At 43.0% G+C, this 19,686-nt stretch overlaps 1 protein-coding gene across 4 annotated transcripts in view; it reads left to right on the forward strand.

The window, feature by feature from the left end:
• PTH1R (parathyroid hormone 1 receptor) overlaps positions 1–15,650 on the forward strand; it is a 110,025-nt gene extending 94,375 nt beyond the window's left edge. For all 4 annotated transcript variants that reach the window (XM_010712289.3, XM_019616202.2, XM_031553829.1 and 1 more), the window contains exons 10-13: positions 1,442–1,536; positions 3,622–3,763; positions 4,540–4,581; positions 5,297–15,650. In XM_010712289.3, coding sequence (XP_010710591.1) covers positions 1,442–1,536; positions 3,622–3,763; positions 4,540–4,581; positions 5,297–5,659 — 642 coding nt within the window. In that variant the 3' untranslated portion in view covers positions 5,660–15,650. The remainder of the gene's footprint in view (positions 1–1,441; positions 1,537–3,621; positions 3,764–4,539; positions 4,582–5,296) is intronic.
• The last annotated feature ends 4,036 nt before the right edge of the window (positions 15,651–19,686 follow it).

A 19,686-nucleotide genomic window follows, 5' to 3' on the forward strand; every position in this document is an offset into this window, starting at 1 on the left:
TTTTAACACTGGTCTCCAATGAAAATGAATTGTATGTGCCTGTAGGCTGTGTGCTTCTCTGCCTATGGTTTACCCATCCCTCTCTCAGAACCCTTCTGCCAGTCCGTAAATTCTAACCAAATGGGGTTGCATAGATGTTAAATTCCCACAAACCTCATGAAAACAGTCAAATAGATACAGGAGAGAAATTCTACTAATGCCCCATCAAGGAAAAGGGTGTAATGTGACTATACTCCTTTTTAACACAGAGGAGAGCTGTTTGAAATGAACTTGCACCTCGTTAAAGGAGAAAGAATCCAACCACAGAATACAAAGCCATAGCAAACCAGGCCATGTTCATTCAGCTGTTCAGGGAACTACTTGTTTTAACAGCGAGGATAATTAACCATTGGAACTACTTCCCATGGTTGTGGTAGGATCTCCGTCATGGAAACACTGAAGCCCAGATCTGCTGTAGCTCAAACCAAAATGAATACAAGGAGGTCTTATGGGCTGTATTTTGCAGGAGATCAAACTAGAGGTCCACAATAATCCCTTCTGGTGTAGAACTATGAGCCTCTGTGTGTGGCATGGTAATTTGTTTCCTTGAAATGCTGCTGTATTGTTATCTGAGAAGTCAACTAATTGCTGTGAACCCCCAGAGAAGCCCATAGGCATCAGCATTAGCCCAGCAATATGCAGCCATATAGGTGCTTACACAATGGCTCTGCATGTGGCTCACCACGTCACCAAGAACAAATGTGTCTGGGGCAACAGCAGGCATAATCCTGGCCCCAGTGAAGCCAAACCTCAAGGACATCCAAAAAGCCAGGAATCCCTCAAAAATCTCCCTGTAGTTATATTGCCCTTCTGTGTTCTTGAGCTATCATATCTAGTCATGCCTACTCTGTGTCTTCTACATGATGCAGTTTCCTCAATCTTCTTTATTTATGTGCATGGAAACATGGAAAAACATCATTCTAATACTTCTTTCAGCCTAAGACAACCTTATTCTTGGGTTGACTGTAAGGGACAAATATAACCAAATTTCACTTTGCTCCCTGGACACCAAACTCAAACTGAGAAGTTCATAAGGCCATAAAAATGGCCCATACAGAGTTGCAAGCCACCTTCATGCGAAAGGCAGCCCAGGCTGGATGGTTCATATGTCAGTGTTTTCATTTGGGATGCCTGCACTTTCGTGGAGAAGGCCATTGCTCTCCCTCACAACCCTTTGAATTAAACATAGCTGAAGTAATCCCACCCACCAACTACTGGGTATTTCCTGGGGAGGTTTTTTCTGGCATAGGAGAAGATCTTCCAGCTCCTACACAGCATAGTCACAAGGTCATTGCATGCCACAGCCCTTTGACTCATTTGAGGGAGACACTGAATGGACAACATGAGCACTGACTGAATGTCTATTATATTTTGTCATTGTTTCTTTTTCTTCCTCTTCCAGGTAAATTTTATTCTTTTTATCAATATTATCAGAGTCCTAGCAACCAAGCTACGGGAAACAAATGCAGGGAGGTGTGACTCACGACAACAGTACAGGTGAGCCACAAACCCTCCTCATGTTTTGGGTCAAAGTCCCTGCTTCCCCACTAAACTACAGAGAGAGCCCAGGGTGGTCGGTTCAGCTGAAGATACTGTAGACACCCAAAACAAGGCAAGAAGAATGTCATCTTCTGTGTAATGCAGAATGATCAGCAGCCATTTAAACCTCTCCTAAACTTCTCCAATCCAACCCATGGGACTTGCCTTGTAGTATAGAGAGGAGTTCAGTCCCTCCAGCCAGTTTGGAAGTGATTGTGCTGGGATGGAACCAAGAGTGCAAAAATAAAAGCATTGTTTATGCTGTTGATGCCCCTAATACTTGTACCATTTTATTTATTTTTCTTATTTCCCTCCTGTGCTTTCTAAAACATGGTCTGTTTGTTAAACCTGCCCTTCACTGGGTGCTTCCTGAAACTTTGCTGGAAATCTGTCATTTCCTTGTTTGTTTTGTTTTCCTTTGCCCTGCCAGCTCTATTCTCTTGATAATTTAGGGTATTTGTAGCGTAGTCAAAATGGGACAGAAAAAGCAGATTGCTCAGCTATCTCAGCTGCTTGAGAGCTCCCAGGGCTTCTCATCATCTCTTGAGCTGACAGACCAGCAGGACGCACACTGAGGGGGAAGAACAGAGTGATTTGGGCTGCAAACCATGAGCTCACTGCTACTATCTTACTCTCCAAACACAAGATGTTTCATCTGAAGCAGGAATGAGATTTGGCTGGAAAATATCTCTCCATTTTCCTTTGCTGCCCTGTCAGAGCTCTGATTTATCTATTTATTTATTTATCCCTGGCTGAAGCTTGCTATTAATTATGGTTTGGATGAGGCCTGCTCCTTAATGTTTTACATTCCCTCAGTGGTTTCCAGTTCCTGGACAGAGATGGTACCAGGGTTTCTGGTAGTGATATCTACCCCTCTCAATAGTTGCCTGCACTCAGTGACTTGCTGTAACTCTTGGCAGCAGGCTTAATCCTTCAATTAGCATCACTTCCAGGCAAGGCTGGTTCCCTCAGGAGCAAACTCAGCCAAGTACTCAGGGCTTCATTGTAGTTCACTCCTACCCCTTGCTATAAGTCATGTGCTGAGATGGAACTTCTCTTTCAAATGGGAGCTAGTAAACTAGACCAATATGGTCTAGTATTAAATGTGGAGGGTGGTGGCCCTGCATGTGGCAATGGAGATTCATGATCCTTGAGGTCCCTTCCAACCCTGGCCATTCTGTGATTCTGTGATTCTTTCCAGTGGATCATAGACTCATAGAATCACTGAGTTGGAAGGGAACCTTAAAGACCGTCTGGTCCAACTCCTCTGCAATGGGAGCTCAATCAGGTGCTCGGAGCCCCATCCAGCCTGACCTTGAATGTCCCCAGAAACAGGGCATCCACCACCTCTAGAAATACTGCTGTCCAAAATGCCTCCTAAGAGTGATGATCTCCTCCTTACCCCATGCTGCACCATCCTCTTGGTATGATTCTGCTGATGCAGAATCCTGCATTGTCCTCTGCAGCATCCTCTTGGTATGATTCTTGGCATGATTCTGCTCCTAGGTACACTTCCCTCCCTGCTATTGCACATAAGACACTAACCCAAGGTGGATCTTTATGTCTTGCTTCAATAAGCTAGATAGAATTGCAGCATTACAGAAAGGCTGAGATCATCTGGTCCAACCTTCCTGCCCAGACAGGTTCAGATGGAGTCAGTGGTCTAGGTCCATGTCACCCCTTCACCTTCTTTCCCATGTTCCTCTCCCAAAATAGTGGATGGTCTGAGACAAAGAAGTCTTGGTGCCTTCATCTCCAGTACCTACATCAGCATCCCATAGGGACATATGTGTAGAGAGGGGGATGTGCTGAAGGATGGATGGGGTTGTGTCACACATCATAAGAGAAGAAATAGCTTTAAACTGGAGATGGACACAATGCTTTTGTAAATGTAAGATATACAGGACTAGCCAAGGGCACATGTTAAGACAGAATGAAATTATGCATGACAGACACCCAAGGTATGAGATGGACTGGCCTGGCTGGGAGTTTCATTCCATCCACTGACTTCCTTTGTGTCTTTCTCTTTCCTTATTGCTACAGGAAGCTGCTGAAATCTACCCTCGTCCTTATGCCTCTGTTTGGCGTTCACTATATTGTTTTCATGGCTATGCCATACACAGATGTGTCAGGGATTCTTTGGCAAGTTCAAATGCACTATGAAATGCTGTTCAACTCTTTCCAGGTAACTGTTAACTGTGTTGTAGCTGTTAAACTATGGACACAAACTATGAGATATTCAACACACAGAAGAGGGAAATGAGAGTGCAGAATGTTCTCTTTGGAAACAGGGTTGTGTTTACGGTATGCCAAATTTCATTCACAAGATCATTTGACAATATTTTAGCAGCGGGTATATTTTATATTTGCAAAATGGAGCATAAAAAGGTTTAGTGTGTTGCTGTTGAAAGATAACTTGCCCCATAATATCATGTAGCTCCAGACTAGACATAAGCTGGTGGAGATCCAGAGATATGTTGTTTCAAATTTGTTCAGATTTACTTCTCCCAGGCTGTCTTTCAGTCCTGTGAATTGATTCCTCAGTTATAGGTTTGAGCAATACGCAGTTTCATTTATGGGGCTGGACCTATATAAGGTGCAACAGCAGGAATATGCAACTCTCTGCAAGCAGAGTTGTGTTGCATGGTCACTGTACGCCTTTCCTGAGAGGTTAATTTTTGGCTTTTGTTCTACTACCTATCATAATGGTCAACTGGTCTGAATAATGAAAGGTGAGCAGTAGGTCTGGGAAGATGAAAGTTTAGAGAAACTGTAAAGGAGATGGGGACAAAACTTGCATTCATGTACTTCCACATTTCCTGCTGGGTGAAGATGGGATAAAATAGCCACTGACCCCACCAAGATCTAGGTAAACTATTGGCCAACAAAAAAATGTAGATGGTTTTCTTACATCTCAGTTCTTTTGATTAACATTAACGTGCTATTTCTTTTTCATTCTAGGGATTTTTTGTTGCCATCATATACTGTTTTTGCAATGGAGAGGTAAGTGTCATAAGCTTCTTAATTATGTCCTACCTTTGTTAAGCTAGTTCCAAATGTGAGTGGTAAGGTGGATACACATCACTGTACCCCTCTTTTTTTAGAGATGCAGCCCTAGTTTGCACTCACTGAAAGATCTATCCATCCACGCAAAAAATTCATACATTCTTTTTGGACGTATAAGACATACAGATCAGTCTGCAACAATGGATGAACCACTGGAAGTAGCTAATGGGGAAAAAAGTGTTGTTTTTTTTTTCCTTTTCCCAGCACAAGTGCAGTTTAGTGCCACTCAGTATCAGAGCTGTGTCAGGAATAAAAGTGGATTGATAGAATAGCTGTTTAATCATCAAGCTCTTTTGTTAGGCCAAGCTTTGTTGATCTTTTTATTCTGCTTCAAGTGATGTGCTTTAGTTTTCAGATTGTTTTTGAGCTGTCTCTTTGTTCCTTTAAATTCCCTCTGTGGCTGCTTAGTAAAAACTTAGCTGATCAGTGATTGCACGCTGAATTATGATCTTGGACAAATGTGAGGCTGCTGTAGGCAAAGTTTATGGATTTAAAAGTGAAATGCAACTACAGATAAGTTCCTTATGTCCTGCAGCATAAACCCAAGATTCACCCTCCAGAGAGTTCCCATCCATGCAGATATTACCTCCTTCTGATGACTCTCTCTCCCCTTCTCCTTCCACTCATGCTTTTTTCCCCCCTTGTTTCTCAGGTCCAAGCAGAAATAAAGAAGTCGTGGAGCAGGTGGACATTAGCACTTGATTTTAAAAGGAAAGCACGAAGTGGGAGCACAACCTACAGTTATGGACCAATGGTTTCCCACACCAGCATCACAAATGTAGCCACGAGGGGGGCACTTGCCCTTCATCTCAATACAAGACTTATACCAGGGACCCTCAATGGACACCGGAATTTACCAGGTTATGTAAAAAATGGCTCTATTTCTGAAAACTCTATGCCTTCTTCTGGACCAGAGCAGTACAACAAAGATGAAGAGTACCTGAATGGCTCTGGGCTTTATGATGGAGACAGACCCACAGTACTTGTTGAAGAAGAAAGAGAGACAGTGATGTAAGGAGAAGAAGAGAAGAAACAAAAGGATGAAAAGGGTTCCAGGAGAGCATTTAGTGGGCAAAAGAATATCAGGCCACACAATGGATGCCAAGGGTTTCCATGCCTTTTCTCTGTTCTGTGGAACGAGAGGTTAAGTTATATGGGAAAAAAAAAAAGCCACCAATGTGGCCAGTGCTTGATCACACACATATATCCAGTGATCTAAGTCTCCCCAGTGCTAATGGAGGCAGGGCTATCCACAGGCCTTTCTACCTGCTGAACAACAGAGATACTGAGAGTTTGTGGGGAGGGTTGCACAGCAGCACCTGGTCCTTTCACTTCTTGGAAAACTTGGGCAGCCAAGGAGGATGGGAATCTCACCCAGTAAAGCAAGAGTCTGCAGGGAGCATACGTTGTCACCTTCTTGCAAGGGTACAAACCACCCTGGGCATCAGTATCTTTGGTTTGGTTTGCTCTTTCCTTTTTGAATCTGTCTGGTAACACACATGAGAATGACCAAGGCCCTTCAGGTACCGTAGCTGCCCATTCTTGCAGCCAAGTTCTCAACATGGACAGCTTGGTACAACTTGGGACATGTTCTTCCCTTGGGCATTCTCACTCCTTGGCAAAAAGCTCCTCTGGGATGGGCAGGTTTAACAGCTCATGGTCACTAGATGAAGGCAAAAAACTGCATTCTTCTTTCCTTGACTTGAGTATCATAGCAAGCCAGAAAACAGTGCAATTTTAAGATGGGAAATGCAGTTACCAGAATGTGTGACATCTTTAGTGTGACATTTTCAGTCTTCCAGGTTCAGCAGTAGAGATGGGCCCACTCTGCCTGCTCCCAGGCAGTTTGAGATGGGGAAGAGCGTTTGCAGATCTTCAACTGTGTGTCTTTGTGTGTGTGTGGCTAAAATCAGCTCAGAAGGTTGCTATCTCAGCCTCCCTCTTTGTGGATGCTCATGGAAACAGACACCAGTAATGTTCTTATAAAGTTACACATTTCTTCTCATTCTCCCCTCTAAATTACTTGTTTCTCACTAATCCAAACACTCATGAGATGAAACACAAGATGCTGGATACAGTCAGGCAAGCTTGCCTTCATGAAGTTCAAGGGCAAAATCTGCTGGGTGTAAGCACAGAGATGGCTCGTGGACAGTCACCTTCTGAGCTTCTTCTTTCTTTCCCATTCTTAGTAGTCAAGACATTCAAATGAGTCACACATACATACAGACATCTGGACAGCATCTTAGCTGGTGTGATTAAGTATAATTTCAGCCAAAGTCACCGTTTTTGCCCAGAGATGCTTAGAAGAGGAAATATTGGGATTGCCTGAGAAGGGAAGAGCAGAAGAAAATTTAGGTTAGATGTTCATAAGAAAATCTTTAATCAGAGACTGGAGAGGCACTGGTACAGGCTGCCCAGGGAAGCTGTGGGTGCTCCATCCCTGGAGGTGCTCAAGGCCAAGCTGGATGGGGTGCTAGGCAGACTGAGCTGGTGGGGGGCAACCAGTCCATGGTGGAACTGGATGGGCTTTAAGGTCCCTTCCAACCCAACCATTCTATGATTCTATAAAATGCCTGATTCCAACAAGAGAGAGAGACCAGAGTATTTTGTGACTTGCTGGTGGTTTTTTGCAAGGAGAGCCAAAAGGTTGTTTCTTGACACAACTCATATCTTCAGCAATGACAAAGAGATATGGCTCTTGTTGGCCAACAGTGTTTTTCCTTCACACTTCAACCAGGTGAGCAGCTAGGAAAAGGTCTCTTCCAGTTCTGAAGCATGATTCAGAATTTCACACTAATGGGAAATTAGGAACGGTGTCCGAACTTGTCACTTCCTCAAAGAAAAAACTCTGGTTGAGCTGGCCTGGATCCTCTCTTCAGCCCATCCTATGTCACTATTCCTTTGCTGCAGTCTGAGAGTCAGACTCTCGTGGTTGTTTTATTTCTTCTGGACAAGTTTCTAGAAGCTGAAGTATTTTTTACTTCACCTGGCTGTTACTGAAATGGAACAGAGATCAGTCATTGGGGCAGTTTGCAGAAGTCTTTTAGGATGCAGGTGGGGCCTATGGAATGTCTTACCATCTATCCTGATCCTTTAGGTATGTCTGCTGTGGCATACCAACCAGCGCTTCTGAGATGCATCCAGTCACTTCACACTGCAAGCTCTGAATATTTATTAAGGACTAAATTCTCCAAAATTCTGAAGGAGGTCAGGGTGAGCCTAGAGATCTTGACTTGTTTTCTGTGTCTCACATCTTTAGGCAACCTCTCAGGTTGAAGCCCAGTGTAGTAACAAACCTCCTTGCCTTCGCATCTCGGGGTTTTTGATTTGGACTTGGTAGGGAGCGTGGTGGCTAAGAGTCAATCCTCTGCAAGGCACTGAAGCACCTCTCAAACAGCCGCAGACCTACATGAGCCAGTCTTTAAAAGCCAGTATTTATTTGTGATGTTCAGGTTTTTTTCTTTATTTTGTATCATCAAAAGAACTCAAAACTCCTCATAACCATTCATCACCAAACGGCAGCTATTGCAACATTGGGTTTGCAAAGCATAACCCTTTTTTTTTTTCCTTTTCCTCGTGCTCTCTTATTGTTCTTGTTGCTTCTATGAGCAATAGTAACAATGCTAACAGTAGTATTACAGAGAGGTTAAGTAATCTTGCAAGAGAAGTCAGCTCTAGTGAAAGTTTGGCATGGAGAGCTCTGCAGAAATCTGGGTCAGCCCTGCTCTGCTCGCTGCTCGCCTTTTCCTCGCAGACATTGGCACAGCCTCAGGAGGGAATCAAAGGGGCAGAAGTTCTTACCAGAGTGTGTACAGCTGTTATTCAGCATCCCGTGTGGCTGAGCTGCCAATGAGAGAGAAACACATTGAGTATGCTGGCTCTGGTTTTCTGCCCTTCCAGAAGTACGTTGTGCTTAAATCATGCCAAGTAGATGCAATGATCTTCCTTTTTTTTTCTCACTCGGAGGAATTACTTGGTATCATTTCACTGATGGGACAAAACAAAAAGGCGTACAAAATAAAAGCCACCAACAAAACACCAAAAACACTAGTGACTCACTGTTTATTTGTGTTTCTTACAGAGAACTCAAGATTAATATCATGTTTGGCAATTGCTTAGCAAAGTTCAGGGAATTAGCAAAACCCATAAAACGAGTTATAAACAAATTCAAAATCCCTCATAAACAGAAATGCATTCATCACTAGATTGTTGAGAATAAATGCTTAAGAACTGATGTTAAATGTAGATAAAATTTACATGCACGAGGAACGTGCATGGGAAGAAATCTTTTCTTGATCTTTTCAAATACTGATCATACACAATAGATTCTTTTTCCTTGGTGTTTGTGTTCAGGAAAAATAAAGGGAAAATGCCTATACCATAACAGGGGAATACTTCTGCTTTTAAAGATACGGTAGAATGTAATGTCAAAGTCTGCTCCTCTCCTGCTGATTGCAGACTGCACTGTTGGCTGAGTGTATAGGCTGTGCTGCATTAGCCAGGGTCCAAGGACATTCTCTACTTTCTCTTTGAGAAGAAAAGATTAGACCCATGGTGCTTTGAAACAGAGAAGAAACCAAAATTGGCTGTTTTCATTTGTCCTGGAAGGGCAGAGAGCCACAATGTTTAGATATGGAATATGGTCACCTTCACTTTTCTCCTTCACCAGGAGATGCAGGCACTTGCAAGGACAGGGCTGAGATCTGTCCCTGTTCTTTACAGGGGAGCTGGACTTAGATGGCCAATAAGGGTCCCTTCCAACTCAACTGATTCTACGGCTCTATGATTCCATGTCATTTTATCCCCATGCAAAGGTCCAATCCTCTACAGGGTGACAGTTCCCATCCTTTCTGATTTACACATGGGCAGAGAGACATCCTCAAGCTTACTTCTAGGGGAGGCAAAGGCTTGACAAACCTGGTTGCCTCTGTTTCACCACCTTTCCTTCCTCCATGGTGTCAGCTTTATGTCCTTTTCTTCCCTTCCTGTAAACCAGCTGGCAATATGCAGGACTGGTTGCCACTGAGATGCTGGACTTGGGCAGGAATCTCCCTCTCTGGCGGGTTCATCTTGTGGTACCCAGCCCTGCACCTCATCTATCCCACCCATAGCAGCTCAGTCTGCTAATAATCCTAATAATTCTACTTGATCTACCTCCTTTCTGAATAGACATAGAAATGTTAACGTTTCTTGGACTCGTGTTTCTTAAGGATGACTTTTGGCAGCTCCTCATCATTTCTGCTTTGCCTGCATTTGTGCAGACAATTGTTCTTACACCTTCTATAAACTGTTTTGTCTTAGTTCAGATGAGATCATGTGTTGTCCCCTTCTTCACCATTCCTCAACTCTGCTGCATCTTGTCTGATGCATATTAGAGCCAAATTAGTTGACAAAGTTCTCCCAAAAATTGAACTGCTCAGCTAGGGACTGGCTTCCTTTATTTGTTTGTGGGCAATTGGATGAAAGCTGCAGAACATCCACAGAACTGGTAAGAATTTTTTGTTTTTTAAAGACTGAAAATACACTAAACATGAAGATCTCCAGTTTTTTATTCCTTTTATTGTTTGGATGGATTCAGTGACTGTCTTAAAAGCTTTTAGATTTCTGAGTCCAGTCTTTCAAAAAGTTAAGGCACCTCAGTGTGTTTTGTTTTCTTGTTTTTTCACGGGCTAATTTTTTCTGCATGACTTCCTCCTAGAATTCACTGAAAGCTGCAAGTGGGATTACTGATAACAAGGACGTCCTCAACTCATCTGTATCTCTCACTCTCTTCAGTGTTTCTTTCACTTGAGATAGGACTGCATGAAATAAGAGAAAGCACTTTAAGAGTTGACCTTCAATGGAGAGGTTGCATGAACCTGTGAAGTCCTTTCATATGCAATGTTGCTTCTTATACAACTGTGCATTTTTCCACCTACTGTTGCCCATGAGTTTGCCAAAGCCCGTCTGTGCCTTCTCATAGAAAGTTACGCAGGAGTATCATGGTTCACATCCTCTCTTTTGGGCTTTATCTGGATTTTGTGACATTTTGGCTGTAAGAGGAAGCAAAAGGAAAATGATCTGGGGCAGCATTTTCCAGCCTTTGGGGTTAAGGGTTTGGTGTGTGCCTCCTCAGCCATGTAGCCTTTGTCACAAATGGGCATTGCTCTGGTGGCTGCAAACTGTAAATCATTCAGCATGTAAGGAAGATTTATTTTAAGGCCACAAGCAGATTAAGGAAGGTCTTCACCGTGCCACTTTCCCACTAAGAGCACTTGCTGGGGGAGAAATCGTGTTGCACTCTCAGGCAAGTCTAGGGAATTGATGTATTTATTTATTTTTAATATAATGGAACAGGTTTGATTTTTTTCTTATTATTATTTTTACTTCTGTTGCTGACGGGTTGCCACATTCTGCAGCATAAATATATGGACATATATGATATTCCTGGCAAGCTATGGAGGTGTTCAGGCATCCAGTGTGACTCTCCAGACAGAGTAGATTTTATATCCCATTCCTCTAGAGTATGCTGAAATGAGAAAAAATATTAAACTGTAAAGGAAATGGGTTTGCAAAAGACCCTATAAATAAATTTCCATCATGATCAGCCAGGGCAGTCTAAATTTGCCTCAAAATATGTTTCAAAAATGGTGTGAGTAAAATAAGGGGGATGTCCATCTCTGTGGATGTCCGTTGGAAGGCAGCTCTCCTATTTTTGCCTACAGAGGAGAGAGGTTGAGCCTATAGGACAGCAAATACTGTTGGCCCAAAGGAACGTATTGTTTTGAGGCAGCAGTTCATTTGTATAAAAGTTATTGGGCTCACCCTGTTCCACTCAAACTATTTTAATGGCCTCTCACAAAATGAAAACTTAAGCTTAGGTCATATCTAAGGGTGGGAGAGCAAAAGAAAGCAGAGGTGGGTTGTTGCAAAGACGCATGATTAGCTAAAGGAGACTAAAATATTGGTGGTTTTTCCAATAATGACATGTTGCCTGGAAAGTCTGAGCCAGAAGTATTGTTAGTGAGCTTCATTTAGTGATTAGCCCAGAGTTTATTTGGTGTCTGTGTATGAAGGCTGATAGTGAGCAGGGGATCTCCAAACCCTAGTACTTTTTATTCAGTGCTCGTAAATATCTTCACTGACTTCTCCTTGATTTGTAAGTGCTTCTGAAGATTTTAGAGCAGAGATGTACTGAAAGTCCAACAGTTGAATCTGAGACTGAGACTTGGTCTTCTGTCAGTGCTAGCAGTCCCCCACCTCACCTGTAGCATTAGGTGGTGGTGCTCCAGAGCAACAGGGGAGATAGAACCAGCAGCTTTCTTGGATCTTTGTCACTGCTTCTTCCTAGTGGGTAGAAAAGCCCAAAAGAAGGACATCTGCTGATAATCTCTGCTGAGTGGACACTTCTTCTCTTCTACCCTCAGATTTTAGGGGCATGGTTTATTGGGCATGATGGAGATGGGCTGGTGGTTGGACTAGATGATCTTAGAGGTCTTTTCCAACCTTAATGATCCCATGATTCTATGATTCTAAATTCAGGTTGGCTGGAGTTTTTCTCTACATTTACTTTCCTTTCTTTCCAACCTGGCCCTAGAAAAAGAAACCCCTAAAACTTATTTAAAGAAGTCCTTTAAGAATTTCTTTTTTCCATTTTTCCTGGATGCAGATCCAGGCTTTTTAATGGCTCGAAGCCAATCTCAACTCTCAGAATCAAAACCAATCTGAAACATCGGGATGGGAACATAATTTGCTCAGATCAGCTGTACCACACCCTCATCGCATCATCTCCATTGCATTGGGTGCAGAGCAGTGGCACCCTGACAGAGCTGAAACATTGATGTGACAATATAGTCTTTTATTTTTGGTGCATTTTTAAGACAAGTGAACCAAGAGCAAGAACTAGACTAGCTTCCTTTAAGTTTAAGAATGATGATAAACAAGAAAAAAAGTCATAATAAGTCATTCTTTATTTATCTCATCATGTTCTGTTGAATGTGCTGATGGTTACCATGGAGTATCTGGTTTTCTGTCTTCTCCTTGGCAGGAGGAGTCCTCTGTGGTGGAGAGAACAGATAAAACGAGTGGATAGAGTAATGTGAAGCCAATCCCTAGGGCAGGACAGTCAGGAACAGATCTGATCTTGATTTTATATTCACTGGCAGAAGGCAGGAGCTGTTCCTCTGAAGTTAATTGAGTTAACTCGGTCGTATGCCAAGGCAAAACAGATCTGAATCTGGACCACAGTTCAGGATTCATTTACAGTTTGCATAATGGAATTAAAATAAAGCTTCCAACTCTAACTACAGAAGTTGTCTGCTGAGAATTGGACCCCCATCTTGCTGTTTGGGATTAAATGACACCCAAGACATCGGCCATCACACGAAATATTGTGTTTTATCTGTGCCTGCCGAGATTACTCTATTCTCCCCACTGTGGTCACTTAGCCATACTCAGCTGTTTCAGCTGGTAGGGATTTTTCTTAGCCCCTTCTTTTTTCTTTCTTTTTTTTTTTTTTAATTCACGTGAAGTTCAAGTTTTCATGCCAGCTTTCAGGTTTCAGGTAGCCCCACAGTTTCAAAGTTCAAGATAATGTCAACATGTTGCCGGGATTTGGGAGGCAAGTGGGAAAAAGAATGTGAGAAGCTAAGGGAAGTCACAGGAGAGCACTGAAAGGACTATCAAGTAAGGTTCAGTGAAACCTTTCCCACGGACCAGGGGAAGGTTTGCCGACCTCGGCATAGAATTTCAGCCTACAACTGAACTCGATCGTGTTTTGCTCATTGAAGGTCTTGAGCTGTTCAGTATGACCTGCAAAGCTCATACACCGTATTTCCATTGTCAAGGGGCTTGTGTTTAGATCTGACATGGTTGTTAAATATTCCTGTTTATGATTATTTTAATGTTAATGCTCTCATCTGCTCATGTGATTTCTGTGTCTTTCTCTAGGTTGGTCCATTAGTGTTGCTTTGGGGGGCACTTGCAGAACTGTTTCTTGACTTGCCTTTCTCTGGTGTGTACCTAACCAGGACTGCCACCAGGTTGAATGCATCAGTACTGATGGGCAGCAGTGTTGCTTTGAAAGGGAACCAAAGGCAATATTTGCAAGAGCACAACAAATGTTGTCCTTATTTGGAACAGATTTGCAAGACTCCAGAGAGGCAGGGCTGGGCTGGAGATCACCTCAGTCTGGCACACTGCACAGGAGCCAGGAACAAAAGAAAAGGGAAGGAAGAGCTGAACCAGATGAGCATCAGTAATTAAGGAGTCCTATAAGTTTGTCTTCTTTTCAGGCAGGTCCCCCTATCCAGCATAGATTGAACAGAGCTGGACACTGTTGCATGATTAGACTCCCTCGTAAGCAGAAAGTGTAAAGAGCAAATGAGGGATTCAACAAATTCTGTGCAAATTTCTCTTCCTGATTCTCACTGGCTCTTTTTCCTTCTTTTTTCCTTTGGGAAAAAAAAAACAACCAACCAACCAAACAAACAAAAATTATTGTAATCTTACCACAAGAACCTGGTTGTCAAACCCATTTCTCCAGGGTCCCACAGAGAATCTTCTCTCTTTGACCTTAGGAATTGTGATTTTTTTTTTGCATGTGGACTAAAGAATGTGATGGTATTTGATTATATTCCTCGCTCTGGGCAAACAGCGTGGTGGGTAGCAAGACAGATGTGCCAGTGTCAACATGGAATGAAATCATGACAGCGTGAAAACCAACTCCAAGACTTCTATTGATTTCCACGGAGTGGGATTTACTCTTCAATTCACAGGAGGAAAAAACTTTCAAACAAATGACCTCACCCCAAGACTTTGCCTACCACACATAATTCAGGGTGGCTTTTTGCTTTAAATCAGTAGCGCTACAAAACCAGAAAGCAGAGATCAAGGGGTAGATGGTGGTCTGAATAGCAGTCGCCTCTCTCAAAATGCTTGACAAATGCCAACATTAGGTTTTGCATTGGGGTTGGCTTCTACATGTGGGGACGTGGTATTTTGATGGAAAAAGGCATAGGATTAAAATGTTTGAAATGGATGGGATGAGCTTGTGCTGGGCTTCCAGATGCTTGTGTCTATGTCCTCTGAAGAAGAGATACAATGGCCATGTGAGAAACTACTTAAAACAAGTTTAACAAAGAATGTTCTCCAAACAGAGTAGACTTCGGGTACCTAAAACAGAAGGCAAAACAGTGACTTCACCAGGGAAACAGCATCCACTTAAAACAGAGCATTACAACAGGCATGAGCGCTTCTAAATATAGAGCTGGATGTTTCCTGCCAGACTGAGCTTTTACCTTTTTATTTTTCTCTATCTAAATTAGTCACTCTTCCTCCAGGGCTCCAGGGAAGGATTAGCATGAAGATATTTGCTGATAGACGTGAAATATTTTGACAGGTTGGGTTTAAGAAGAGCTGGTGGAAGAGGAAAGGCAGTTGGTGGCAGAAGAAGGTCAGGTGCATCCAAGCACCATCACCCACCCCCATGTCCAAAAACGTGATGTCAAACTCTTGACATTTGCATGAGCTGAGGCATGCATGAAGAGACAGATCTGCTGCTAAAAATCCTTGCTGCTTCTCAGCAACTTCAGGGTGAACAAACCATGGTGGTCACCAGAGGAGATGGGATGTGGGCATTAGAAAAAGGACTTGGCCATTCCCAGTGGTTTGCCAGGCTTTTTCCAGTGGGATATTGGCTCCTTTTCTTCCTAGGATGAGCAGGAGGGAGAAGAGCTGGGTCGTGCTCTTCCCCCTCCCACTCCCCTGATTTCACTGAAGTGGATTTAAAACCTTGTTTCACTTCAGAGGAGGGACAAGACTGAAAAACTAATGGGCAAAACTGTGATTTCTTTGTACATGTTACGAGGACATTGCCTTGGGTGTGTTGTGAGGCAGACATTTTGGTTTACATTCCTCCACTTCTGCTTTCTGTACGGACCAAAGTAATGAGCGGAAAATGACAAACCACAGATGTATGTAAAAAGGGAATTAAAATAAAAAGAAGCCTTTATTGATTCTCATGAAAATATCTCCCTTGTGTCTTTTCCTGCCTATGGACCTCAGAGCCTCTAAAATCCTTTAGGGGCACCCTTAGGTGGACCTGGTGTTCCTGTATTCAAGAAGAGGGAGCTCAAAGAGATCCTACAGTTCATTGTGGATACAGAAAGATGGGAATGAATTCATTATGAGTATACAAAGATGGGTAGTAATTATGTGTCTGATAACTGTTCATTGCAGGGAACTTGGACTAGGTGGCTTTTATGGGTCCCTTCCAAATCAAACAATTCTATGATTCTAGGACACTTTGTATTGGGTGGTTTTAATACCCGTAAGCTTATGTTTTTCAGGATAGTGAAGAATAAATTTGGTTGGCTTCAGCCTCTGTTTCTTGCTGGACAGCAGGTTTAGAGATGTGCTAATTCAGATGCTGAAACCCTTCTCCTAAGCACAGTTCAGTTCCAACTACTTATAAAAATTCTGGTTTACCATTGATGAAATTTAAGGACGTTCCTCCCTGAGTCGCTGTTTAGTTATGGCATTTCTTTCGATGCAAGTGCTTCACATAGGAGGAAGAGCTGGGCAAAAAAAATGCTCCAATATATGGTGTAGTGCATGAGAACACTCCAGCACACTCATGTTCCAGAAATGCATTCATGCCATGCTGCTCATGCAGACATGCTAGCATTCCTCGCCTGGCTAACTACAAGTGAAAAAAGGGACTAACCTTTTATCCTCTTCTAAATGATAAGCATTGAATGACTGGCCTGATTTCAAAAAGCACTCAAGTCCCAGCAGCAAGGAGTGGGAACATGCTGACCAAAGGCAGTTGCACAAACAATTGTTCCAGATGGAGCTCCCCAGGTCTTGGCAGCAAATGAGATGGTGCCTTATAGTGCCTTGATCCCATTCATAGACTAACATCAGTATCAGATAACATTCAGGAGAAAGAAACAGAAGACAGAAAGCTTTGTCCCAGTTGCTCTCTGACTTACACACAAGTGATAGCAATCTAGTGGCACGCATTTCCTTATACTGACAAGTGAAACCCAATAATGAGATTTCCCTTGGGAAGAACAGCCACACCGTAGAAGGCATTCTCCCTTAACACATATCCCAGGTGATTTCTACAATGCTACTTTGGCGTAATTCAGGAGTACATCTAGCCCCTGTCCCATTTCTATTACTTACGTGCGAGTAAGCTTCACACACAGACTCAAATTTGAACACTGGAACTCGCTAGAGCCCAAATCTCTGTGTTCAACCAAGCTTTCTTTTACCTGAATGTAAAGGAACAGGACAGAATGCCTTCTATTCCAAATTCCTCCAGCTCTTCCCAAGCACAGCATGAATAGATGACTTCAGACCCAACACAACTTGTATGAGGTCCATTCTTATCCCTCATCTCAAAACTGTTTCCTGCACTATTTGCACTAACTTCCAGCGGAGTAAAAGAGCGCATGACATCCCTCTGGTCATGCCCCTAATTGTCAGATGGAGAATGCTATAGAAAATTGCAGAGAGAAAAAACAAAGCAGCGACAAAAAGGCAAAGTGGACAAGGAACGCTTCCATCTCTTGTCCCAAAGCATACTGTAATCTTAGTTCTGCTGCTCTCCTAATGCAGTTGCAGTGGCTATTTTGAAGGATGCTCTCATGCCACCTGATACATTGACAGTATTGATGTCAGGAAGGGTGCCTCATTCCATTCACAGCTGCGTGATGCCTTCATCTCACACAGCACAGACAATGCAGGGTCGTTCCCTGGAGTGCTGCCCTTGCAGAGTGAAGACTGTAACTGGGCACAAGCAGATGCTTTGTGAGTATGAAATATAACCACCGTAAAACCTAACTGATGGAGGCTTTTGCAGAACGTCATCCCTCTGGCTAGACTGTTCTGTACTTTCAAGCACTCTTTGAACACAAATTCATTCCTCCCATAGCTTTCCCCTACTCATTTAGTCATACCAAAACTAGATGGTTTCAGAGGATCCAAACTTAAGCTCTCTATTCCTGTCATGCACGAGGCTGAAATGAGTGGTGACTCCTTTCACACAGTCCTATCTGAGATCAGGACCCTTCTATCCTTTACAAACACACTATCCTAGAATCCAGAATCGTTTGAGATGGAAAGGAACTTGAAAGGTCATCTGGTCCAACTCCCCTGCAGTAAACAGGGACACTCACAGCTCCATCAGGTGCTCAGAGCCCCATTCAGCTGAACTTCAATGCCTCCAAGCACGGGGCGCCCACCACTATCTGAGCAACCTGTGCCAGTGCCTCATCACCCTGACTGTAAAGAGTTTTTTCCTTATATCCAATCTAAATTTCCCCTCTTTTAGTCTGAAATGATTTTCCCTTGTCCTATCACAATAGACCTTGCTAAAGAGTCTGTCCTCTTCTTTCTTATATCCCCCTTTAGATATCGAAAGGATCATGGATTAACCCAATAGATGCCGACTACCCCCATTTTCCATTGATGGTTTCAAAGCACCCGTCTGCTTTCTTCCCAAACACCAACACTCAAAGTGTGACTTTATACACCAAGGCTTTTAGGGTATCCAGTGTAGCAAGTTCACTATGCTGGCCAGTAGTGGACAGAGGAATACAATATACAATATAGATGAACCTATAGAATGTGGGAATACTGAACCAGAGGTAGACAAGTCAGATTTAGATGCACATAAAAACATGTATATTTTTCCCCTGTGAGAAGCAGAAGGCTCAGTTTGCTTCTGGCTGAGAAACAGGCAGTTCTAAATCTCTCCACTTCTCTCTCTCTCGAAGAACAAAAACTCTGCAAAGAATTTTCCATTTTTCCGTGCTCCTCTGAATGCCATGAAGATTAACAAGTAATATTAGCTCTGCTGAAGTGCCTTCATCTGCTTGTGGAAAATAGAAGACATTTAAGCAGCCAAACTTAAGCAAGAAAAAAAGTTAAACCCAAAATATGTCTGTTTGGAAGCAACACCCCTTTGCAGAAGGGAAGGATTGATATCTGCCAAAGTGCTAACAGCTGTTTTTTTTATATGCAGTCCTATATACATTTTCTGTAGGAGGAACACTGGATGCAGCAATGGTGAATGATTTATCTGAAGCAGCAGGTGTATTGCAAGCATCATTTCAATCTGTCATGTGCATGCATGTGGGGAGGGAGGAGAGCTTCGATGAGTGATTGTGGCCACCTTTGAAGCAGGATGTAGGTAGTGCTGTGAGCCAACTAGGCTACTCAGCCGGTCTATCTGGAGTATATCTATCAGTTCTTGTATCAAAATAGCACGTGTAAAACTTGTTGAATGAGTTTCATGGCCTGATGGGGAGATAAACTACCAAAATCACCACTGTAAAGCAAGAACCTGAAACTTAGGACTAGAGATAATGGCCTCAAGTTGTTCCAGGGGAGGTTCAGGTTGATATCAGGAGAAATTTCTTCTCAGAACGAGTGGTGATGCAGTGGCACAGCTGCCCAGGCTGGTAGTGGGATCACCAACACAGGAGATGTTCCAGAAACGTGGAGATGTGGCACTGAAGGGAGTTGTCATTGGGTATGGTGGGGTGGGTTGGGGTAGGGTTTGGGGCATTTCAGAGGTCTTTTCCAACTTTAATAATTCTCCGATTCTAGCTCACGTTGTTAAAGTCTGTTCTTTGTGAGTTTAAGTCCAGTTCTTACCATTTTGAGCAGGAATTTGAAGGATGGTCTTTTCCAATCTTAAGTTTCAAGTCTGGTTTTACAAAGTCTCTGCCCCTTTCCATCTCCTTCAGTGTTGCCGTGGTTCTTCCTTTCCTCTTAAGGAATAACAGTCCTAGAGGGCATCTTACCTCACCAGAAAATGACCAAACCAGCTCTCCCATTATAAGGTTTTCTGAGGGTGGCTGATAGGAGAGAGCTGTATCTGAGTAAGAGAGGTGTCATAGTCCTAATGCAAATCCATGGCTACGATGGTCTTAGTGGTGTTTTCCAATCTTTATAATTCTACAATTCTATAATACAGAGGTGAGATCAGGGGAGCAGGAGAAAGCATGCAGTGGAGCTAAGTGAATAAACAACCAGAGTGAGTCTGCTGGA

This window comes from Meleagris gallopavo, chromosome 6, assembly GCF_000146605.3.
Source record: "Meleagris gallopavo isolate NT-WF06-2002-E0010 breed Aviagen turkey brand Nicholas breeding stock chromosome 6, Turkey_5.1, whole genome shotgun sequence".
Lineage (NCBI taxonomy): Eukaryota > Metazoa > Chordata > Aves > Galliformes > Phasianidae > Meleagris > Meleagris gallopavo.